The 26,444-nt window shown below is 43.9% G+C and overlaps 1 protein-coding gene across 1 annotated transcript in view; it reads left to right on the forward strand.

Annotated features, from left to right (window-relative positions):
- The first annotated feature begins 1,152 nt into the window (after positions 1 to 1,152).
- The window catches only part of LOC112561372 (dipeptidyl peptidase 4-like), a 131,796-nt gene continuing 106,504 nt past the window's right edge, over positions 1,153 to 26,444 (forward strand). The window contains 1 exon segment of the mRNA XM_025233830.1: positions 1,153 to 1,303. Within this exon segment, the coding sequence (XP_025089615.1) occupies positions 1,193 to 1,303 (111 nt within the window). The 5' untranslated portion in view covers positions 1,153 to 1,192.

Here is a 26,444-nt window from a genome sequence, read left to right on the forward strand (position 1 = left end):
ACACACAGAGGAAGAGGAAAAAATTACGTCTTCCCTTAAAAAATTTCTGACGATGAAGCTGGATCGAGTCCAGCCCTGAAAACACTGACGAAACGGTACATCTGCGAGTGCGAGTAATAGCTTGAGCATAATTTTCATAAATAGAACGACCCTGGGTGCACCTAAAAAAAATAACAAAATCAAAACAAAGGGGAAAAAACCCATGTAATGATGCCTCAGCTGGATACGTTTCTGTTCCCACGGTCTGGAGATTGCTGTTAGCTACATGGGATGGACCTGTGGCCACTGCAATCGCGCAGGGTAGCAGGGACCCGGATGACTTAACACGTACCCGCGCTCAAAGCTCGGACTAAACACTTCTTTCAGCTAACGACTGACTTTGGTGAAGAAGCAGATTTATCCCGTTAACCAAATTATCCCGAAGGGAAGCCCAGTCAGCGACCATGACGCTCCATTTAACATCCCCCCCACTTCTCCCCAACCCTCCCCCATCACCTCATCTCCGTTAATCGACGCCTGCAGTTGGCTGTCTTGGCCGGTGTTTGATTGCCGGCAACGAACGCAAGACAAGCAGCCATCTCAACTTACCCAGCGTCCTCTTGCTGGTGTGGACAATCATTACAGGACAAAGGCTGCCCGATCCGTGTAACAGGGCGAGTGTGGTGTTACACATAATTCGCTCCTCACTCCCTCCCCCAACCTACCCCATCCTACCCCCGACCCCCGAAAGCGGTGCGGAACAGTTTTTTTTTTTTTCTACAGGGGTGATGCTGGTCTACTGCCTGCAACCTGATCGATGACTTTGACAAGGGCTTGCTGGCGATTTTTTTCTTCTCAAGGGACGTTACCCTGAGGAGGAGCCAGGACTGGGTGTCTGACGTTCCGGACAACTGACGTTCCAGGCATGTGGGAGGACCTAGAGCAGTGCAGGGATCTCTTGGCGCGAACAGACGGACCAACAGCGCCGACACCCGACAAAGTGGACAAGGGTCGACAACCATAAGACAACAACTCCATCATCGACGACGCTGAGGTCAGCTTTGAGGTGAGCGGCGAAGCTAGAAGTCAGCTTTGTAGTCAGCCACAAAGAAAGGGCGTGGGGGAAAAAACTGGCCGTCACTTCGGACATCGAAGGCGGAACTAAGGAAATACCGGAGGTTTAAGACGACAACGACGATAAACTCAGCCGACGATGAACAGTGGCGTCAGTCTCGGCGGTGGAGGGGGTTCCGGGAGGTTCGACAGGTGGAGGGTGCCGTCTGATGACTGCATCCAGGTGTCTCTCAACACTAGGTCGAAAAAGGTAAGTTGAATCTGCTGCCTCCAGATGTCTACACTAGGTCAGAAAGGTAACTTGAATCTGCTTCCTCCAGGTGTCTGTCTACAAGAGGGAAAATGAAGGCTGAAGCTCTCACCTTCTGTAGGAAATACAAGTGGCATCTCTCGCCTTCTGTAGCGGGTCTAAAAAAATATGTTGATTCTCTCAAAAGGTTTAGAAATGTAGGTTGATTCTTTCGACTTGTGTAAGAGCTGTAGAAAGGTAGGTTGAATATCTTGCCTTCCAACTGAACCCGTGAACAATAAGTCAGGTAATGTTGAATCTCTGGCCTTGTGTTGCTGACAGAAAGGTACCCCTCACCTCTTTGCCTTCTTTCCTGTCTGGTGCGTGAGACACGGCAGGCAAGACGTGCGAAACAGATGTATTTTGACATAACCCTCTATTTTTATGCCGTTTATTTTCAACGGTTCGTCTAGGACGAGAAGCGAAACCTCTGGTCTTATCTGTTTTGTGTAGACGGGATGCTCGGTCTTCTGTTTGGTACAGAAAGGACATCTTAAGCCATGTTTTATTGAGGCCATTCCTCCCGGTCTGAACCTGGTCTAGGACCTAGGACCTCTCGAATCTCAATATGAACATAATTCTAGATTGGGTTCAGGGTGGAAAACAATTCGCAAAACGTAAATTAAGAACAAAGATTGGTATAGTGTCGTCTGCTGCATCATTCGATGTCTTTGGTTTGTTTGGTTTGTGGTTGACTCACCTTTAAATTATAAACCTTTTTTTTTAACTGCCTAAACCAGGTTCAGACCATGAAAGATCATCTAATTAAGAGCCGTTTAAGCAGAACCTGTTGCGGTAAGGAACCCTACTTCATGAGTTTTCCTAGCTGTCGTTTAATGGTCTGACGATCTTCTGGAGCAGAAATTTAATTACTGTTTTGTCAGATTATTAGTGGACCAAATCTTTGTTTTACCCATGGCTTATCTCATCCGTGGTAAAACGCTTTTCCGGTAGCTTCCGACCAGAATGAGACAGTCGCTCTCGCAGACTTCTATAATATTTAATTGTTTATAATTGTATTTTATATCTCAATTCTGCGGTCGCACTTCTGACCACCTGTTGCACGCGACTTGCTCCGAAACGAGATGAATCCGTCTTCAGTTAAATCACTTCCCCTTTTACCTCCCGGTATGCCGCATACAATGTCAACAATGTAAACAATGTAAACAATGTAAACAGCAACTGGCTCTCCTCCTAGTCTCGATGGCGTCAGCTGTGAGTCTATATTACTCACGTGACGTCACATGAGTTTTTAAGTGGGTTTGTCGGTTAGTCGAGGGTTTTCGATCACACGCGAGGTGCTTGTTGTGGAGGTCGATCGTATTGGGGATTGACGAGCGAGTGTTTATCCGACCAAACACAAGCAGCCTAGCTCTGGCCGTAGGGTGTAGGTAGGTGGGAGTGGTGGTAGGAGAAAGGGAAGTGATTTTATGGGAGTGAAGATCCAGAAGAAATGAACGAGCAGACAGGAATCAGTGCCAAAAAGCCGAGTTTTTCGTGCTGTCTACCTGTAGCACCGACAGGTGTAGTGAACGGTGTGAACAGGTGCGCCTCGTGCCCGAGACCACGCGTGCTTCTGTTTACTATGTACACTCACCGTGTGTGGGTGTCGGTAGTGATGGTGGTGGGGTACAGTAGCTAAATTACCTTATTACTGATGATTAAACACACACACACACAGAGCTCGCACGTATGCAGACATAACACGTGCCCGCGCGCACACATATACCGACATAAATTTGGGCGCAAACACATATAAAAGGAAAAAAAAATATTCAGACCTGCAGTAGCAAACCGTATACAACACAGAAAAAAACTCATTCACAGATACGCCAAAATCCCATTATCTTCTCACATTTCACTCACCACACACACTCACACGTAGCCAGAAAAATCTTGTTTCCCGTCGTACATTGATCTCCCCTTCTCTCTTTCTTTCTCTCTCTTACACATATACATACGCACCAAGTGTAAGAAATACTTATTAGGCACATTAAAAACAAATCAAGAATATATTTGAGCATAAAATGTCTTTGTTCATGAAAACTGTATTCCATAACCATATCTATATTGCATAGTTTTGATTTTGTACATTATCAGCAGGCTGAAGGTAGTCGGTCTCATTTCATGTTGGCTTGGGTTCGAACCGGTTCGCAGATCCCATGAAACACACGAAACAACAACACCCTGACTGGAGGGTTTCTTCAAAAAAAAGAGGCGTTTGAGCATAAATTAAATTAATTTTAATTATGGTAATCGGGGAATCTTCAAATGACGAGAGAAAAATGGGAGATGGGGGGAAGAACATGTTCGTCAAAAGTTTGTTTTAGTTCGTGTGTTTGGCGGACTAGGTTCCCCTGTCAGTTGTCTATCAGCATGCACCCTCATCTTATGGAAATCTGTGTTCGATAACCTCCACGTCTCATGCAGGTGACAACCATCATGTCAGGTCTACCCAACGTACACACACACACGCGCGCGCGCACAAACATACCATGAATGAATGCGTTTTCTTGTTCTCTCCTCCACTCTTGTCTGTCTCTTTTACACACACACACACAAAGAGCTAATATAAGTCAGAGCTGGTGAAACCACACGAAGATGCTCACCAGCACATGGATTTGCCAGAACAGCCCATCACCGTCTTGCTACCTGCAGGATGGAATGAGCGGAGTGTCGGCAACTACTGGACCACAGCAGCAATAGTGAGCTGTACTCACTCACATCTAAACTCACATCTCAGCAGTAGTAGCGAGGTCTGCGATGCATTTCAGGAACTATGTAAAAAAAAAAATTAGAGAAAGGAATTCTTGCATAACAATGCACGCACCCCGCCCAGTAAAAAGTTGGTAATGGATGGCGTGGACACAGGTCGAGCTGCACGCACCTTATCTTGCAGGAAGATTGGGGATGAGGATGATTGAAGGGGGTTGACGACGGGTGGTGGTGAAGGGGGAGTTGTAAGGGGGAAGGGGCTCTCCTAGTGAGACGATTTTATTAAGACATCCCTGTTGCTGGATTCAGCTGCCTCCGAGCAGACTTGTTTCCTGTAAGCAATGGTGGGCACCCAAAGGAAGAAGGGTACACATCAAGGGCCCTGGAGACGTCACTTCCGTTTATTAGTTTGGTCTATCGAGTGGACCATAGTTGCCGAGACACTGCTTTTGGTCTCTTAGAGGCGAATAAGGAACAAGTTATCAAATGTGTGTAAAAGAGACAGGCAATAGTGGAGGAGAGAACAAGAAAACGCATTCATTCTTCCCTTGACTGTTACCATCTGACGACTAGTTATGTTGCTCCGCTGGTCGTTGGGGGAGCTAGATGACTACCTGCGTACTGCACGTGCGAATACAGGTGTAGATGTGTGTGTATGTCAGTATGTATGCATTTGGACTGTGTAAGTATGTAGACAAGCGCTTATAAATGTCATCGGACGAGGGGAGAGAGAGATGCCGGAGTTTATTGCAGGGGCAGCTTTCTTGTTACCTTGTGGGTCGAAAGTAACAAAGTTGCTTCCCTTGCATTACCTGGATGCCAGGTCGACCCTTCAGTCTGTCGCCAAACACCACGAGGAACTGTCTGTCAGCTTTTCTACAATGCTTGACCCCAGCCACGTTTCTCAAAGTATAGGTCAAAAGTTTTTGAATATATCATTAGTTTTTTAAAAGTGGAAAATACTATCTTTTTTGTGTCTTCGCCGTATGTGAGTGTAGAAGCGCGTGTGAAAAGATAGAAAGAGAGAGAATCACTTGACTCTGCGCTTACCACAAAATCACACATTCTTAATTCTAGAAATAATAGCTTTTGTCTACAGAAGTGGATCAAGAATTCATTTCAAACAAAGTAGGACGAAAAGAATATAATTTATGCCTGTAGAAGTCCCAACTCCAGGCAAAAGTAAGATTAGACAATAATAACGAAAGTAGCAGTAGCATAGGAGGCTGTTTAATTGACTGGTATGCGGTCGTAGGCAGGTATTTACAGGTAGAGCAACAGGTGAGGTTAGGAGTCAACCAGGTGCGATTCACAGAGGAGGGAAAGGTCGCTTTAACTTCACGAATCACGGCGATAATCACAGAACATAATCGTAGCATATAATGGTATCACTTTTGAAGACCCTGGTACCGGAATATTTCTACCTTGAACTACCTTGAAGTACCGAGATTTTTTAGTGTAGTCTTCAACACCTGTATATTGAAGTAAGGCCTCTGCAGCCTATGTTACCAAAATACAATAATAACAAAAATAAATCGACTTGCTAGCTTTTGGCAACAAAAAAACATCTTAGCAAAACTAAACAAAATTTTTCCTCTTTTGGTATTGAAATATCTCGTTGTTAGCCCTCGGTCAGGGAAACAGTAGAAGTGAAAGACCAGTCGTCTCCCTTGAATCACCTCTCAGGTCTTTGGCAGCCATATGCATGACGTCACAGGGGTGCATGGCGCTGGTGGTGATGGTTGTCAGCCAGTCCTAACCGTCTCTTCTCTCGCCGCCGCCATGCTATTGATCAGCAGCAACACCTTTCTGCTGCTTGCACGCTGCACCACACACAATGGAGAGAGAGACGGTTGGACTGCAGCCGGACTAACGAGTGTCTGGCGGCTTGTTTTTGTTGTTTATTTGTTTTTTTGTCAGTGAGGCATGCCTGCAAGCTGTGATCTATGCCTCACCTGTGTTTCTTCATCTGACATCATGCCCAGGTGGCCTGGCCGCCTGCCAGACAGTGGTGCTGATGGTCTATTGTCAGCTTCATTTTATTTGAAAAAAAAGCTTCACCTTCCGCCAAGGTCGGATCACAGGATGCCCGGCATTTTCTCTTTCTTGAAAAAAAAAAACACACAAGATATGGTGATTCGGTTGGCGCCAAGATATTTCCAGAATTTTTGCCCGAAGCTTCTGATTTTAAAACACAGGATTGAGCCTGAACCTCGTGAGCAGCAAGTTAATGAGCATCACTCACACCCCGCTGTGGATCGCCTCCCACCACACCATGGAAAACCGCCCGTGGTTAAAACAAACTTTTTTGAGTTTTTCATAAATATTTACTTAGAACACAAAGCCCTGAGTCTGAGTCTGCTAAGCTTCTGTAGAAAATCGAACTTTTCTTAAAGTGAGATTGAAAGCTGCGGTCACCTAAGAGGTTAGTTTTTCTCTGTTTTTTTTTTATGGTCAGAACAAGGAGTCCAACGCAGACGACGCAGGAAAAAACTTTCTGTATTATTAAAAATACAGGAGTAAAATGTGACCGATTTTGTGCACGAACGACAATGATGCTTACTTGATGAAAATTTGAACTACCTCGTTCACGTCCAGAGAACTCTCTAAAGGACACAATGGTTCTCACTGGTTTGTAACAAATATCCATAAACAATTGAAGCCAGAATATTTTACAAGTTTTTTTCTGTATTTACTGAGGACTTGTCGCGGGACTAGTGAGGTCAGAACAGTCTGCAAGTTTATATTCACTGATGAATTGTCCACCTCTGGCAGGTGAGTGCGGTGGGTGAGCACGCTCGTGTTATCAGGGTGAGATGTAATCCGCTTACAGCCCCGCCAGTAAGATGCTTTAGCTATTTGCTGTTTGGCAGTTTGCTGAGGTTGTGAGCTGATAGTTTGGTCTGAGGATTGAGATGTTTTGATGGGATGAATTTATGCTGAAGGTTGAACTACACTCGCTATATTTTATGTTGTTGACATAGCGGTGGATTGTCTGTCCTTGGTTAATGTCTGGAGTTTGCGCAGCTGGGGTGGTGGTGTGTATGTCTGAAACAATAATAACAATCAGGTCCCAAACTATTTTTATTTTTATTTTCTTTCCTTCTTGATCTATCTATCTCAGTCTAAATGCTAAACAACCGTCTGAAGAAAACCCTAAATTTCGCTCACTGAGAATTTCGACCCGAAACAACAGGCGAGGTCCGAACTTGTACAGTCATAAAGAACACGCTTCATCGTCGCCATCTTGTGGTGAGAAAGCAGACGACCGGAGTGAGGTGCAGAAAGGAGGGGTGGGTGGTGGTCACAGTGACCTGCAGGTCGGCTTAGCTGGCTAATGTTAGGAGTTGTGTGTTAAAGAGATATGTTTGTGTGTGTGTGAGGGTGGAGAGATGTGAGGGGAGGTAGGATGATGTTAGGAGTTGTGTTTTAAAGAGATGTGTTTGTGTGTGTGTGGGAGGATGGAGAGATGTGAGGGGAGGTAGATGATGCTGGTTGCGTGTCGATGGTGCAGAGCCCGCCCGTCGGCTACCTAATTCGTCAGGGAAGGTACAGGCGGGGGTAGGTTGAGATGACTGAGTGCCGCCATCCTGATATCGTGTCCTAAACAGTGAACCTCTTGTCTTCCCTCCTCTTACGACCACTGTTCTTTTGGGACTTTCTACCTCTTTTCTTTACCTAAACATACCTTGTGGTGTCAGCTGCACATTCAACATTTCACTCAGTTTAAAGGCCGATAAAGGAAACATTGAGTTTAAATGCTTATCCAATATAAATTGCAGTGTGCACACTTCCTCTGTGTATGTGATTTGAACTCATTGATCTTTTTCGTCAGTAGAAACGAACAAATAAAACTCGTTCTGGCCAAACACTATTTTAGTAAAATGATGGAATACGAAAAACATAATAAATTGCGGAAAAACTTGAGTAACTCACAGACAGCAACTATACAGGTAGTCCTCAGGTTACGACGGTCTCGAGTTACGTCGTTTCGTGATTACGACTCTCATTCCGACTTACGAGGTTTAGCGTCGTAAGTCGAACTGTACGTGCGCCTCATTCCACGTGCGGCGGAAGTCATAGAGTTCAGTACTGTAATTATGTAGGGTACTGTGTTAGGACAGGTGTTTGGATAGACTAAGTGTTTGCAGTACTGTACTGTTATTATGGTACAGTACTGTTTGAGCGTATGATCCGACTTACGTCGAAATTCGGTTTACGACGCCGCGTAAGAACGGATCAGCGTCGTAAGTCGAGGACTACCTGTACTAACAGGCAGTAAATTGTTGATCAGACAAGAATATCAGCCTTTTAAATCAAAAGAGTTCTATTTCCGTATTTACAAGGCTCACTTATCAGGATCCCACATTACAAAAGGTTTGAGACATGCGAGATGTTTTCACAGACCTACGAAGGTCAAAAGGAATCGAAACCGAAACTAAAGCTGAGATAGACATCCAGTGGTAGACACGAGCCCAGGGCATCAGGAATTAGTGACATTTGTGGTAAACTACAGCTAAGATTTTATAAAATGGTCCTCAAAATAAGAAAGTCCACCCCATCTTGTATAGTGCTTGGAGAATGTGGTCGCTTCCCTGTTAGTCTTCTTATTAAAAGTAGGATGCTTAGCTTTTGGTTTAAATTGATTAGCAACAGTAATAAACTATCAAGCACTACATATAGAATGCTCTTAAATCTACACGAAACAAACATTCTTAAGTCTAGCTATATCAGTACTATCCAGACAACGCTGCAAGACCTTGGCCTAAGTGGAATATGGATAAACCAGAAAAGCATAAACATAACAGGTGATTGGTTCAAGAAGAAAGTAGATAGGTCCCTACAGGACCAGTATATCCAGAATTGGTTAGGGGAACTAGACTCCAAACAAATATACTCAAATTATAGAATGTTTAAAAGCAGCTTCTTACTAGAACCCTACTTAAAAATCCTACCCCCACATGATTACCTCCCTTTAATAAAATTTAGGTCATTGAATAACCACTTTCCAGTGAATAAAGGTAGGCAAACAGATATCCCTAGAAATGAAAGGTTCTGTAGACTCTGCAACACCAAGGACATAGGGGAATTCCACTATCTTTTTAAGTGTAACAAATTTGATACCCAGCGCAAAAAATACTTACCAAGCTACTATACTCGTAACCCAAATGCTTACAAATTCCAATCTTTATTAGCCTCAAAAAATAAAAAGACCCTCAGTAGACTATCTCAATTTGTAAAGATATTACTAAGAACAGTAAATTAGTTAAATTGATAAAACGCTGTGGTGTGGGATATATTGTACTGGATGCATTACCCCTGTGATAAAGAAATAGTAAAGAATACAGAACACCTGTGAAAGAGAGTGAGGAGAACAAGAGAGTGGTTATCCTATGTTCTGATATGTCCAGATGCTTCGATTTACAATATCCAAGTTTACACGAAATGATTGGAAAAAGGAAAGAATGAGTGGATGATTTTGAATATATGTAAAGAGAGACATATATTTAATGATAGAATGTGAATGTATATGCATTGATACTTCCTAATTTCTCAATACCCCCTGGAGGGCGACAGAATAAAAGAATCTTGAATCTTGAATCCAAACACTCCTCGAGACAAAGTCCAGGGACAAAGCAAGCATCATCAGGCAAAACAACAGACGGAAGGCTGGTTCCTCAAGCCCCTTACTCGTCCCTTCTCAACTCTTTCAGGTGACCTCGAATCGGAGTTCAAAGTTCGCAGTTGCACAGCCCCGGGTTTGTCCATGCTTGTCTCGTTCAAATCAATGAACATGTTGCTGCTATACATGATGTGTGTCCAAACTCGAACATTTTCCCGCGGACGACTCATAGTCTCGATATGATTGGTCATGACGTCACTACAACAGGTAACTGCCGCGAGATCGACGCGATCGTGTCACGTGACTTTGAAAAAAAGGAGTCGGGGGTCACCTTGTGACGTCATGCGTCTTTCCCAGAGTTGTGTTCAGCCTCCCTGTCCATGTATAATTCAAAGAAGAAAAAAAAAAAGCCGAGTGGTAAAAGTACTGCAAAGGTATTATTTATTTGTTTGCGTTAACTGTAACCGCCAGCAGCGCATTGTTTTGCGAACAGACAAACCCCTAGAGAAGAAATACATAATTTGTAGCCGCCACCATTATCGATGAAAGGTCTTGCCGACTGTTCACCGGCCCGAAGAATGGGCCTACCATCCTGTAACCGTCGGTTGCCTGGAGCTATCGTCAGCCTGCTGGGCAGAACAAAAGCCTGTGTTTGCTTAGCACCCTTTTGTTTGTATCCTCTCTTTATTGCCATCTAGCTCGCTTGTGGGGGAGGAGGTAAAAACATTCGTGCGTGCACTCAGAGGTAGGGTACATTCGCTCCTACACTCCTGCCACCAATGGAGTTGTGTGTTTTTTTTTTCTATTGTACCTGGCATAGCAAGTAAAAAACCTTTCACGCAAGTTGCCTCGCTGGTCTCTTGACACCACCAGTCCTCAACTGTCTGATTTTTTTTGTTTGTTTGTTGCTTTGTCGGTGCCAGTTACTATACACGAACGATGTGCGGGACTCACACGCAGTGGGATGGTGGTGGCTTGATCAAAAGACTCACCTGCATGCAAGCAGCAACATCTGCTGCGAGTTTTTTTTTTACTCTCTCTCTCTGGCGCTGAACTCCCTTTCCCGCTCAGCCTCCAGGCGCAGATAGGATGGCTTAATAGCTCCACGGAGGGACGCGTGGCTCCCCTAGAGTCACCTGATTACAAGGCTCTCTGTGAAGTTAAGAGGCCGTGGAAATGAAACACACCTTGCGCGACTGTTGGCTGGCGAGCCAGCGAGCACCTGCACACTGAGACTAACGCCCTGCAAATTAAACCGGATTCACTGGCATCAAACGGAACCAGGTCCTCGGAAGTGCCTTTACCTGAGGCTGCAGTCTGGAACTGGTTGGCTGCCTCGTCCCTGTCGGCCCCCTACCCGCAGAAAAGGGACATACCCGTTGTCAGGCGTTTTGGTATCTTCTACCCCCGGTATTCTACGGTTTCTACCAACGAGTGTCTTCTGGATGCAGGAAGGACAAAGTGGATGTGAGTCTTAGACAGAGACGGTTCTAGAGGAGATACCCCGGGGATAAACGTCTGCTGTGGGCCGGGCAGAAGACGGGATGGAGGATTCCATTAGCTATGATGGCAACTATCAGAAAGTAAGTACAGACACAGTTTGACATTCTGAACAGTCTCTGGGCCTCGTCTTTACAAATCTTTTCTCGTTTGTTCGACTGCTGCACGGCTCCTAAAACATCCATCGTGGGACGGCAAGATAATGGAACGCAATCAATCAATCAATCAATCAATCAATCAATCAATCAATCAATCAATCAACCAACCAACCAACCAACCAACCAACCAACCAACCAACCAACCAACCAACCAACCAACCAACCAAGGTTCTGGCAAAAAGTTGTTATAATGTGCCTATCGGACAAATGTGAAAACAGGAAAATATCGCCTGTAACCACTTTTCACATTTGTGTCCTTGCATATCTGTTTCTCTCACGTACACTCGTATTTGGCATGTGTGTATGTGTGTGTGTCTTTCTCTCTCTCTTTCACACACACACAGACAAAGGTCTCGCGATAGTCTGTATACGCACGGTAGGGTACATCTATCATCTATCTGTCGCGATCAGAGTATAGAGGAGAGTGGGGGTCATATCAGTATACTCGAGTTCAAAGCCTCCCTACCTGTACATGAAACGCTGAACAGGTGAGGACTCGCACCGTTTGCTGGGGCTCACGTGCAAGTCGTGTGAAGCACACCCCCGTGTCAAGCTGGTTGGTTGGTTAGTTTATTTAGCAAGAAAGTGCTTCCACCTTGAGGTGATTTCGTACCATGGGGGGAGGGAAGAGGGAGGAAATCGGAATACCCGGAGAAAACCTCCGACGCCCAGCAATTCGGACAGGTGTCACGTACACAGTGTTCCGAGACGAGATCTGAACCCTGAGCGTCCCACTGCCGGGTGCATACCCTTCCCATTCCGGTGTCAAGCCAGGCCAGGGTGGTTAATTTTTACTCATCCAGATGCTGGGAAAACCTGAACAAGTGGTAGAGTCTTTATTTGGGGTGAGAGATGTTAGATGCTCATTGCTTTGTGCTGAAAACTTACAAATCTTTTGTTCAGCGAGGAAGCCACCACAAAACAAAAACAATCTGCGTTCGTTGTGTGTTGTGTACCAATGCGGATGTCAAACCGTGTGGCGTGACAGTCTGTGTGTGCGTGTGTATGTGAGCACGTGTGTATGCCAGTGAATGAATACACTCATGAGAAAACACATGTAAACACACGCAGAGCCTCTCTCAGTCTGGCGGACAGCAGATGGCTCCTAGTGTTTCTTGTTGATGTCTAAATCTCTTCAGACGCGCGGGTTATTTTCTGCGCGAGATGATAAACTTGTAGTTTACATCCCACGCACACACGCAGCTTTGTTCGGAAAGTTCGCGAAGTACACGGTTGAACGCAAGAAGCCTGCACATGTTTTCCGTTCGTCACAGGTGGAACTCTGGGCTGGAAGGTACCTGCGAACCGGAAGTGACCTATAGATGCCGACAGACGCAAAACACAGTGGTCACGTGACAGTAGCAGTCTTTGGACGATGTTGACTTTTTCTCACGATCGCCACGTGTACGTTTGTGGACATCAATTTAAAAAAGTACTTTTTTTCAAACGAAAAAATATATAAATATTGAAGTTACTCGTCGCTGTTAGATATTAGAATAGTGTTTCTTCACTGAGATTATTTTTTCTCTCTTTCCCATACAACAGCAATGACACTGCCTTAGTTGTTCAAAGACGCAGTTTGCGTGCAGTGATACCTGTGCACTTGCTTGAACTCTGTTTATTGCGCAGGTAGAGGCTAAATTCCTGGGGGAAGCATCAGTGTGGTCTGTCTTTCCCTCTATGGGGTGCGTGGGTAGGGGTGGTGCATGGCGAGGATGTATCGTGTATCGTAAAGACAGACAAAAACTCGCGATGCGAACTTTCCACAGGAAGCAGGACAAGTTAAAACCAGTTTTACGATCGTCTTCTTGTTTCTTTCTTTTTTAAGTTTTCAAAATTACAAACAAAGATGTTGCCGTGTCCGAGCGCTGCAAAACAAGGGAAATCCTGGCTTAACACTGAATTATTTATGTTCGCGTAGATCAGATCGCGACTGTGAGCCATCAGTGAGTGAGTGAGGGAGGCAGGGAGGGAGTGAGGGAGGGGATAGGTGTGAGGGAGGGAGAGGTGGCCTACAAAGCAGACATTCCATAATTAATGCTGTGCCTTCTATTAATAGCAGTGAGTGGCAGTCCGAGAAACATGTACAGGATTGTAAACAAATGTACATCAAACCAGTGAGCATGTGTGAACAAACGTATAAAACATTGAACACAATAGGCATGTGTGAACACCAGTATGTAAAGCGTACACAAGCATGTATAACACGATGTACAAAACATGTAGATGTATAAATTATTTCAGATACACACATGTTTACACTGTGTACAAGTACATAATCTCTACTTATAGTAACACATGTACAGAGACTTGTGCAATGTTGTGTAGATAATGTACACAAACATGTCTAACATTGTATAGACATTCATACATGTTTAACATTGTGCACACACACACACACACACACACAATATGTCTAACATTGTGTAAACGTGTATAAAATTGTGTACAGACATACACATAAGCATGTATAATATTATGTAAACATGTGTATAAACATTGTGTAAACACGTGTATCAACATGTAAAACATTGTGTAAACACATGCATGACATTGTGTAGACATTTCTACAAACATACATTACAATGTGCAGACGTGGGCACAGCATGCTTCATACTCTCACTTCTGCCATTTCTTATTCTTATTTTATTCTTGCATTAAAGCTAACAACGTCACGTGACAGGACCAGACTCCATGGAATTCAAGCCACCACACTCCCAGTGGTCTTTGCGGCTAATTTTTCTCTGAAAGCAAATCTTTAAAAACAAATCTCGCACAGGGAACATAATCGAATAAAGTTCCCTCAATATTTCTTTTACTGCATTCGTTATCTTTGTCTTCAGAGGAAGGCTGACTCGTGGGAGGCTGATTCTGCGAGTTTCTCGTCCTGTCTGACAGTATCATATGGTCTCGTGAAATGATTGTACCCACTCCCCTTATTTACATCAGAATTCTGGCTCAAACTCTGAAGAAAGTCGTTTTTTGGAAATTAGAAACTATTCAAAATATAGTCCGGCCAGTCTTTTGTCGGTGAACAAGATTCCTAAAACGAGAAGCTGCTGCGTTTGTAAAACCAGATGCAAGTGTCGGTAAAATCAGAATGAAAGTACCCGTAAAATCACATGTAACAGTGGCCGTAAATCTGACCTAACAATGTCCACGAAGCCACGTATAACAGTTCACAGAGCAGATGTACCTGTCAGTAAAGTCGGATGGCAGGGGGTCGGTTGAACGTCTGCCTCAATCAGTTGCCATGTAACATCGTTACAGAGTGCGCCTAATGGCTTTCATCTTCCTCAAGCTTTTATCTTATCAACGAACTTAAGTCATGATTTACGGAGAACATCGAGGATTTTACTAGAAACACTTTTTTTTATGACTGGCAGGTCGTTGCTATGGACTGCAGGTGTAGGTACATCAGAGGAAGCATTGAAGTGGAATCAAGGCAGGACCTCTTGAAATAAAAATGATGAAGTAGATAGCAAAATTTTCTGTAGTTGGGGTCTTAATAAAATTATTCCACTTCTGCGTTCTACATTCTCTGATCCTTCTTTTTCTTTCTTCTTTCTTTCACTTGATAGCTGTTACTGTCTCCTTCACGAGCAATAAAGGTAATGACCAGTATTTCATCTGAAAGCATCAGGGTCCCTGGCTGGCACCAAGGCTGCGAGATGCTGTCAGTAGATAGTTTGTGTTAATGGCGGAGATAAGTGCTGGAGACGCTTTGTAACCGCCCACAGCCAACTGTACTGACACGTGTAGATGCTCTCAAAGATACCAACTTTTTATTCTGTGGTAGGAGCACAATTTCTGAAAACACACAGAGCTACGTTACGAGGGACCAAAATCGGAAGTGACGTGAAAATGACGCATGCGCTTCTCGTCATTTCGTAATCCACAGTCAAGAGCCAGCTTTATCTCTCTTGTATTGCAGACAACATGGCGGCTAACACGGAGTGACACCTAGCATTCTTATCCACTGCATACGCCGTGCATTTTTTGTCTTTCTGTATTTTGTGCTACTCGCCTACCAGGCATCTGGCCGCCATTTTTCTCTTCTAAGAGGTTTATTTCGCAAAAAAGGGAAGAAAAATTCGGAAAGACAAAATAAAAACGGAGAGAGAAAGATTGAGAGAATTGACGAAAGCTGTTTCTTGGTGGATGGGGGCTGCAATCGAGGGAAAGGGAGGCAACTGCTCAATATAAAACTCATTTTCTAGTCTTCTCAACAACAATGGGTAATTTATTATTATTTTTTTTCTTAGCAATTTATCTCGCTTGTGTGGCAACAACGGACTCGGCAAGGGCAAGCAATGTCAGTAAGTGGGTCCCACGTGCTGCTTCCAATCACGTGATAAGTAACTGCACTTCTCTTGGAATTACAGAAATCGGTTTGCAAATTCTTTATCCCTCGTATGAACATACGCGCGTACAAACATGCCATCTCTCTCTCACACACACACACACACACACAACACACAAACACACACATATACACACAACGCCCATTGTGATCGTTGCCTGGTGAAAATACTTTTCCAGACTCAGAGGGGAACACTGCTTAACTAAATGAATTTTTAATTCAGCGCATTTTGACTGTCCTATGATGTACATATCAATAGGGAATGCTCAGAATGGTTGCCATGGGAACGATCCAAAATGGACGCCTAACAAAAAACTTCAAAATTGAATGGCATTACCACCATTCTTCATGGTACAAATCTGTTTACTGTTGATTGTTACTGCATACCATGTCTCTGTGTTTACTCTGTGGCATGAAGTAGTCAAAGCCTAAGTCTCATTAAAATGTAAAAAAAGGGATTTGCAGAAGTTGGCTGCTAAGCAACAACATCAATGAATTAATGTACTTCCAATGTGTTTTTAGCTAAACTAATTCAAGCATAGAAAAGGTATTCGAGATTCAGAATAAATGACAATTTTAGAATTAGAAATTTGGCAGAATTCACTACACTGATAAAGAATGACCACGAATATTTTGGCATTTTCGCCGCATTAAAATGAGAGCAAAATATAATTTGGATTGTTTATTGTGCCAGCCCCTAGATAAAGGATTATAAAGCATTAATTATTAACATTTCATTCATATATTATTTAAATATTGAAGTTTTAGAGACATATTCGTATTTATTTTGTGAGCAAGGAAAGAGAGAAAGAAACAGACTGTTCTACTTCGTCAGAGACATTAAAGTATCAACTAACAGTTCAGCTCGTCGAATGTTTCCGGCATGGTGCTGTTCAACGGGTTTATTTTTCCTTTTCTTAATAGAATCTTGCAAGAAAGATTCAAAATAACACCTGTAAAAATCACACTTAAAAAAATAATTGTGAAAAGCGATTTTAGGTGTGAGGCCTGGCTTCATACCACACGACTCCGCCTGAAAGACTTCAGTGCCGAGGGGACAGTTGCCTCCCTTGCACAGCATTCTCCTGCGTCTGTCTTGCGTGGAGACGCACGTGCCGCGTGTTGACAGCGTCAGGCGACAGGTAGGTGAACCTGAGGGCTGACCTCTTCAGGTCACGCTGATTCCTTCTTACCATCTGCTCCATTGTCGGAGCTGACAGCATCGTCTACTCAGCGTCGGGAAGTTTGATGTAGCGATGTTTATCATCGTTCAATGAAATTATAAAGCTCTGTATACGCGTGCCTTTCGATTAAGTGACACGTTTATTTAGTAGCGAAGTACATCAGCAACTTTGAAAAAGGAGTTGAGGAAGGAGGCACGAGGAAGCTTCTCATGTGCGTGAACATGCAAGCAGTAGGACAGGTGGACATGACAACAAGACTGCGACAAACGGAATAAAGCGGTGCTATTTGACAAGTTCGCCTGTAGACTGACTTTTTAAAAATAAGTCTTAGTAAATTTTTCTTCCGAAAATTTCGAAAATACATTTCATCCACTTGCGATACCTCCATTTTTTCTTTCGTGTTCTGTCTTCGTTGCTTCCTTCCACTCTTTCTGTTTTTTTTTTTTTTGTTTTTTTTTTTTTTTTTTTTTTTTTTTTAAAGCCCATCTTTGTTTTTTATTGTGCTCTTTAACCTTCCTTTTTGTTTGTATTTATTTATTCTTTCGTTCTAAAAAGAATGTCCATTACCACTATTATTTCACAAGAGTTACATTTGATACAGGCAAGATCAGGTTTGGCGTTGCGCTGTTGTACCGTGTTTCTATGAAAATATGACATACTCCGCAAATAAGCCTAGAATTCTTTTTCGGGATGCTTGTAATATTAGACCTAGCTAAGATCGTCATCCTAACGGATGGATTTCGTTTTCGTTGGTTGAAACACACGACAGGTGTATTGAGTTATAAAGCTATGATATGAAGATATAAATAAACAACATTGTTATCATGTTCCAGAAAAAGACTACAAGCCTGTATTAAAATAAATATAGATTTTCGTACATGGAAGAAATTAATCTCTTAAAAATAACCCATCATACCTCGTAGGGTAAAACCACTTTTTTAAAATTTGAATTTCAGCCAGTATTATTGAAATGTTACACTATTATAGGTCTATTAATAAATGCAGCTCAAGTCAATGCAGCAAAGAGTCTGTGAGAACAGAAAGTGAGTTTGATATATAATCATTTTCAAATGTAGATATTTGTTTACCTTTCTCAAACACACATTCTTGCACAAAAAGTTTCACGGGTGAATTATTTTTTTTGGCCGTTGCCAGCAGTGACGAAAACCTGTTCTTGCATCAGTCTCTCTCTCTAATGGCAGGCGATTGCCCTTTCACCCCAAACCATTAACACTTATTTTCTCATTATTCTTGTACCTGAGCCACCTATGAAATTATCGGCCTTTCGACCACCAATAATGTTATCGAACGAGACTGAAGAAGTTTGCGTGCCAGAGACATATTCGTGGGCGAAAGCCGGAGTGAAAGCATGAAAGGGGCGAAACCCGAGCCGACGTCACAGCAGGACTCGCGGTGGTCTCCCCCTGCCCCGTGTGCTCTGCATTTTATTGACCTTACCGTTCCTCCTCATCAGGTGCTTGATTTAACTCTTTTCACGACAGGGAGAAGCAGACATGAATGCTTAATTTAACCAACCACGATGTTGGAAAGAGGAGCGAGCTTCATCCCATCTCACTGCCGCCATTTCTGTTGCTATTTCCCAGCTTTTGTATTAAATGGCAGTTGTTTTGTTTTTTTTAGAAAAATGGGTTGTGACGGTGAGAGAGGGGTGGGTTGGGGTCTCATTTTGAGTCAGGGAACATCTTCCTATTTTTTGATGGCCAGGAATCAATGACGGATCGTGTTATGGCCTCAAACACACACACACATCGCAGCATCTCTACAGTCACGTGTCCTGTAACCGCGCGAGGAGTGGAACACGAAAACCCTTTTATTGGATGGCCTGTCTTCGGCGATCGGCAAACATTTGGCGGTGAAATCCACGCCAGCATGAATGGCTGGATTTGCTTTCTGTCTTTGGCAACACGACTCTTGTCTCACAGATTGCACCAAAGCCGGTGGCAAACTTTTCCGACTACAAAGCGGGGCTCACCCGACCACCTTTGACAGAAGTGACGTGGAAGGGCAGGTAACTACGAGATAACGGTTACAGCTTTGTTGAGAATGGAAATATAAGTTTCACACGATGGGAAACTAACTCAGCATACTTATCTTGTAGACAAACACTTTTATTTGCGAGTTTTTTTTCTCTTTAAATCACCGATTAGAAGAGACTACGGGATGTCGATCTTTGAGTATTGGGGTTAAGCAATTGACTGTGTTTACAGACTTAATTAAAAAAAAGTTGACTTTTTAATCTTGTTATTGGACACAATGTGAATAGAGCTAACTTACGATGTATTCTGATACTTCCCGCCTAAAAGACTATTGCAAAAAAAAAAATATTTTTTTTTTTTAAAGCACAAAGTTTTTGATGCATTGGTTTTACCCATTCACTTCTCCTTCCACGCGAGTAATAAAAACCAGCCAGTGGGCAACTTATTGATGCTAACTTCCTGAAAGAAGAGCGATAGCGACTACATTAAGAATAAAAGACTGACAGCGAATTATATATATAAAGGGAAGTGGAGGCTACACGAAGGACAGAGACACAGTCGTTGACAATAAAGACAAGTGACAAAGCGATTGACAAACCAGAAAAATGTTACAATGACATACAAATAGACGTTACCTTGCGAATAAAACAAAGGACAGAAGTGAAGTAGTGATGGGCACACACACACAAAGACAGACGGGACATAGCGATTGGCGCAAAGACTAGATGGGAGAGTGTGTGACCAGACAGCCGCATCGCCACCCAAACCTTCTGGTGTCTCATCCTTACCCTTGGATTATGTCTTTGTAACCGCCAGCAAGTGTGTCTGATGGTGACGAACCACACAGCCGGCAATGGGAGAAACAGTATCTGGGGACTGGTGTCTGTTGGCAGACAGCCACCAGCCTGACAGTTGCTTCTGGTTCGTCTTCCACTCTCCAACGAGAAACCTGCTAAAGGGAACGACGGAGAGAAGAGAGGAGGTACTGGGAGTGGGATGCGGGGGTGTGTCGTCAGCACTTGCGACCATTTATCGCCGCGGGCGCCACCTGGCTGTTCACGCAGACAGAAAGATGCAGACGCTGCGTATCTCTTGTCGGATCCCTGGAGACCCCAATCGTCTCCACGCGATGCTGGGGAAGTGCAATCTCCAGGGCCTGGCAAGTGAAAGAGGAAGGGCGAGGAATTGATGGGAGGATGAAGGGGGGAACCCTACACATAAAGACATCGTCCTCTGGCACCTGCATCCCTGGACAGAGACAACGGCAATCCTACAGGCAGCTGGACCCCAGAGACAGCTGCAACTCTAGACAGAAGCAGTCGCAGTTCGACACACAAGCAGCTGCAGAGAAAGACCTGGTGACTGACCTCCTTGGTTCCGATATAAACAAATAGTAGTAATAACAGTCTAAGGGAGTCTACAAAACCATCTTTTTATCTTTTTGCTCAGAATTTCTTGACTAGACAAAAATTGAAACTTTGAACGCATGTCGGGGCTGGCCATCGAAACAAATGAAGGAGGAAAAAAAAGAGAAAAAATAAACCCGAGTTCTAAGCTGTGCTTGAAAACTTTTGAAGGAAAAAGTTCTGTTGACAACGTCACACGAAAAAGCCAGAGGATTTACAGATAACATTTTGTTGTGCCTGCTTATTTTCTTTGACCTATTGCCGCACAGAGCGAGGCGGGCTGACCCCGCCGATCAAAGATAACGTCAGGCGATCGGCAGTTAATAGCTTGGGGCTTTCGAGCATTTATTTCTCTTGACGAATTCCTGCCAGGGCCAAGCGGAAGCGGTGATCAATTCTCATCACGATGCCATGTCTGCAGAGTTTGCAGGAGGATCCAGGCCAGCGGCCAGCCGCCGTTGTACGGAGGAACAAAGGTCCGGTGTACCTGGCACCGACACCCAGCTTTCGACCCTGGTTTTGAGTTCACTGACTACCTCGACACGCGAGTTGTGACAATAATACAATAATATACCTTCTTGGGCCTCAAACCGAAGGTGCAGGACTTGACACGACTGTTGCTATACATGATGACCTGCTTCATCTAGTTATTGTTGACATGGACCAGGAGTTGACATTAAATTCCAGTCATGGTTCCACATCTTTGACGACGACGACGACGACGACGACAACAACAACAACAACAACAACAACAACAACAACAACAACAACAACAGTAATTATCAATATTATACTGATTTCTTATCATCCTTCTTTTCTGACATGTCTTCATGCTTATATTTTATTAATGAGAAAACGCCGAGTAAATAACACTGGCAAGAATATATATATATGTGCGAGTTCGATTCTCGTTGTAGCATGACCGCATGCTATTTATTTTTAAATTAATTTTTTTTAGTGGAAACTTGTGAGAAAAACTGTTACTGAACTTTATTCTATTAACATTTATCCCCGTTTGTTAGCATAGCCATGCTGTCTTCTGGTAATTCTTCTCTCACCTGTCACAAAAGCAAACGTGTGATGTTCAAGTCGTTCCTGTCGACTTGCTTGATCACGCAGCAGCTGCGACTGCCTCCCCACAGCGTCACGTGACTAAAAGCCTCCCGACAGTGATCCTCGATGGCTGAATTACCCCTGGCAGATGGATGGAGTTGGTGGCAGTCAATCAGCAGGCGTTTTGCAACCTTTCCAGTGAAGGGTGGTTGCCAGAGGCATTCATAAGCCCGCTGCTAGCCATGGCGGCAAGACGGATCAAGTGTGTTTATGACGCCAGCAGTTTCACGCTCAACGGCCAATTCTCGGTGCAGCGGCAACAGGAGAAGTTATTAGTTCTCATGGAGAGGAGGGGGAGCTGTCTCAACGTCTCCGACAGGTTTTTGGTTCAGACTGCAATGAACATCTAGTATCTATAGCAGTAGAGCTTGTCCTTCTCTCCTGCTTACTTTTTCTTTCTTTCTTTCATGAGTCAAGGTTTCTTTAGATGATCATATGCTATTCAAAAATTAAGCCGCGCGTTCACACCCTTCTGTGGTGAAATCGTGAGTTTCTTACACCCACATATGTAACATGCACACACACACCCCATCCCTCTTTCTTTATTTGTGTTTGTGTGCGTGTGTGTATGCGTGTAATCTTGATCGTGATTGTCATTGCCGACATGTAGACACAGCCTTGTCTGTGTTCAGCCAACAGACGGCAGGTATCAAGAAGACAGACTCTGTCCCTGACTACACACCTGAAGTCACCACCAAGCTGCCTCTACTCACCTCATGTCCCTCAGGCAGGTTTAGTTAGCGCCATCTGCAGTACTGCTTATGCGGGGGTGAAAAGTTAATTAAATCACATTTTTCTCATTTTTTGTCTTTCGGCAAAACAAATAAACACACAAGCAAAAAAAAAAAAAAAAAAGAGAAAAAATGAAGGATTAGATCCGTAAAGGTTAACCGGAAGTTTGCATTTTATTGGAGAAAGCCTGCTGGGCCGACATGAACAGAAAGGTAGATGCCCGTGGGCAGCCAGCACACAATGCTTTGAGGTTTCGGCTGCGAAATGCAACGAGCATGTGCAAGGTGGTTAGGAACTTGGTCACCCTCCGAATCCCCCGGCAAGAGGACATAAATGACTGCTTTTGGATCCCGTGCTGCTGTGAACCATGCGCATCCCAAATAGTTGGCGTGGGTTAGCCGGTGATTGATTACCTGAAGTGGGCGGTGTGTGTGTCTGTGTGTGCATGTGTGTATGTGTGTGTGTCTGTGTCTGTGTGTGCATGTGTGTATGTGAGTGTGTGTGTGTGTGAGAGAGAGAGAGAAGAAGAGACATGACACGCACCACAAGCATCAAATTTCTTGCGAGGGACGCTTTGGTCGCACGCAGGTCGGACGAGGACTGAAAAATCAGAAAAAGTCAAGAGGAGACTGGGCACGTGCGGTGGTAAACCTGGATGACACGCCATCTGTTGGAGCCGGAAGTTGTTGACCAAGTTCTTGCACAGAGTACGTAAAGAAGACCCTAAGACTTGTTGGCCAGCGTCTGAGAGTCGATGGCTCTGGATGCCGAGTGGTCCTCCATCTTCACCGGATGTCAGTGTTATCGGCAGTGGAGCTGATGGCTGGAGATGTCTGGCATTGTCGTGCTAAGAGGCGCATGCGCAGTGCGTGATGCTGCTGGGGTCTGATTGGAGCTGACTGACGTCTGCCACAAAACTTACAAAGCAATGGATAATGCAAAGATGGGACTTTGCGAGTCTGTGCGTCTGTCTGCTTGCTTTTTATTTTTGGTGGCTAAACCTTCCTCACTTTCCTGCTTGTATGTTTGCATTGTGTCTTTAGCAAACTGTTTGCACAAATTATGCTTTCTTTCTGTCAGACCCATGTGTGAGCTTCTGTCAGTGTGTGCAAACAGAGATGCTTGAAACAAGACCAGCATTTGTAAACACACTCACACGCACACACACACACACTATTCGACAACTTAGTGACTTGATACAGTGTATGTAACAAACATTTGGACTTCAGAGTATGTAACAAACTCAGTGACATGATAAAGTGTATGTAACAAACTCAGTGGCAATCGTTAACAAACTCAAATTTGAGAGAAAAGGGAGTTTCAGTTTATGCACCTCGTTTGCCGTGCCCTTTGTGCGACCTGGTGACGTGATCAAGTCACGTGACATAAAGTGGGTGACACCATGGTGCGATTTTGCGCTTCTCGTATACAGTGGAACCTCGGTTAACGAACTTAATCCGTTCTGGAAAGTTGTTCGTTAACCGAAATGTTCGTTATCCGAAACAATTTTTTCCATAAGAAATAAAGGAAATAGATTTAATTGGTTCCCAGCCCCTGTTGGCACGCTAATATTTGAAAGTTACAGGCTATATAGGTATTTGTTTTAATGAGAACTGTTATAATGCAATATAAATGGAGTTCAATAAACATACAAACATTAACGAAAGCATTTAAACATCAGAAAACTTGCCGTGTAGACGGCGTGGGTGGAAGCAGGTGTGGGGTGGAAGGCGTGTAATTACTGCTTTGATTCCCCTTCCATGAGCACACGTGACATTATAAAATCGGGGGCAACTTCCCTTTTCTGTGGCTTTGAGGTTAAAGGAAAAAACTTGTCCAGTGTCTGTTCCTTCTGTCTTTTTTGTAAAACTCTTCAGTAATACGACATCACATATCCGACAGACGCATGCCACCTTCATACTTTGAAATCATTCCCTTTTTCAATTCATTTGTTGGCCGCTTCCTTGTCATTACCTCACTACTATTGCTCTTAATCTTCTTTGGAGCCATGATTGAGGATTATCTTATTAAAATAAAGCACAAAAATCTCTAAATAAGATAATGCGCACAGGTAAGGAACGACTGATCGTAACTGTGTGTCGAGCGCGAATGATTACATGCTAGTCGGTCACGTGTGGTTCACGTGGCTGTTCGTTATCCGAAATTTTGTTCGCTATCGGAGACAAAGTTTTAGCGAAATTTTTGTTCGTTATCCGAAATTTTGTTCGCTATCCGAGACAAAGTTTTAGCGAAATTTTTGTTCGTTAACCGAAAAATTCGCTATCCGAGGCGTTCGCTAACCGAGGTTCCACTGTAATTCGAATCCCCGAGAGAGCCACCGAGGGGGAATTCGATTAGAAGAGGTTAGATGTGGAAGCACTGTACAGAAGTATGAAGAAGTAGAAGTATGGCAGCAGCAGCAGCAGCAACATCATCATCATCATCAGCAGCAGCAGCAGCAGCACTTGTGTTTGTTTTATCGTGGCAAAGACTTGCTGGCGACATGTCAGGCTTGATTGCGTGACCCCAGGAAACAGACTGTTCCCATGAAAATCAGCTTGTCATCGACGATAATAAAATAATTCAGATGGGCAGTCGCGAAACTAATCTCCGATAATTAGATTGTGGTCTTTGCTAATCAAACCAATCGTCCTCACATTCTGATCATCAGCAATCAGATTGCGGCTTCCATGATGTCCAGTAACTGAATTCCTCTCGCTAGAGCAACCGCCCTTGTGTGATTTTTCTGTAATCACATTAGACCCTGCCTGATAGGGAACTTGGTTAGAAGACGGAGCACCGGCACTCAGGCAGTGATTGCAGGTAATCAGATTGTAATCGCAAATAATCCTCCTCCTCCTCCTCCTCCTCATCATCATCATCATCATCATCTCGCGTGATCAAGCGGGATCAGACCTTAATCACACGTGATCATACAGTAATCTCATGTAATCCTAGACGGGTATCTTGGATACTCAAATACCGATATTTAGGAAATCTGATAATCAGCGAGTAAACATGACTCCAATCACAGTGATATAACATTAGTAGCTGGCATAAAATACCAACAACATGGTCTCAGACTGGGATTACTAGTTGTCAGACAGGGCTTGTCATATCAGGCAAGTGATCACCGGGTACTACTGCAGAATGATGGGAAGATAAATCATTCCTCAGACATGTTCAGTTACTGCCCCTGCCTTACCAACAAGTCGTCCTGTCATGATGGGCTCACCCTAAAAATCATCGCCTGACATGATGATCAATTCTGTTTTCACGCGTAAAGGAAAGAGAAAGACAAGAAAGGCTTGTAAAAGAATGAAGATCGAGGTTTGTTAGATTCACAGTTTTTGAAAGTTCACACGACAGGTTACACAGCACCGCAAACCGTCATCTTAATATTGTCACCGCCGCTAGGAGACACTCGCCATCTTCATCCTATCACTGGGAGAGGAGAAAATATTCAAAGTAAATATAGTTCTCTTCTCTATATACCCCATTCCGTCCACCCATCCCTGCCAAGGTTTTGTTTTGCTGTGCTGTATGTCTGCTAAGCAACCGTAATGATGACGTGGCCTGCCAGGCCTCAAGAGCGTGTGCATAGCCTGCTAAGCCCGCCTGAGACCCGTTAATTTACAGTTAATTTACAGCTCATTAGGTGGAGGCGTCTGGCTCCCAAAACAGTGTGATACGTGACATGTTGCACAAAGCAGGACACACACACACACAAACACACACACAAACACACACACGCACGCACACACACACACACACACAAGAACAGCAAGGGAGCCACCAAAACTGACTGGCCAATGGTTCTGCTTCTCGCTATCACGTGACGATCTGTCTGGCTCTTTGCCTGGTATATGGAAGGACTTCCATCTATGTGCATTTCTTTTAAGAGACTGACACACTTTCTCTGCCACTCGCATCAGTACTTCCAGGGGTCTGAAGTGGTTGGCAAGTATGGGTATAGTAAGTTGGAACATACATTGAGTATTATCTTTTCCTTCTCCCCTCTCTCTTTCTCACACACAGGCGCAAATACAAGAAAACGCATGAAAATACACGTACATAATCATATACACACCTATAAATGAACGTATACGCATTTGAACATGTATATATCTATACATAATACCCACGTACACGTACACACTTACATACCATCACATGCACAGTCGACAGACGCAGGACAAAGTGCAGATGGCCGCCACTGTCTTGTCTCCCAGGGGCAGAAAGAAGTCTGGAATATTCGCTGTCTCTTCCACCTCAGTAGGCACTGAGCTCCTTTGTCCGTGCGGTGCAGAC

This window comes from Pomacea canaliculata, linkage group LG1 (assembly GCF_003073045.1).
Source record: "Pomacea canaliculata isolate SZHN2017 linkage group LG1, ASM307304v1, whole genome shotgun sequence".
Classification (NCBI taxonomy): domain Eukaryota; kingdom Metazoa; phylum Mollusca; class Gastropoda; order Architaenioglossa; family Ampullariidae; genus Pomacea; species Pomacea canaliculata.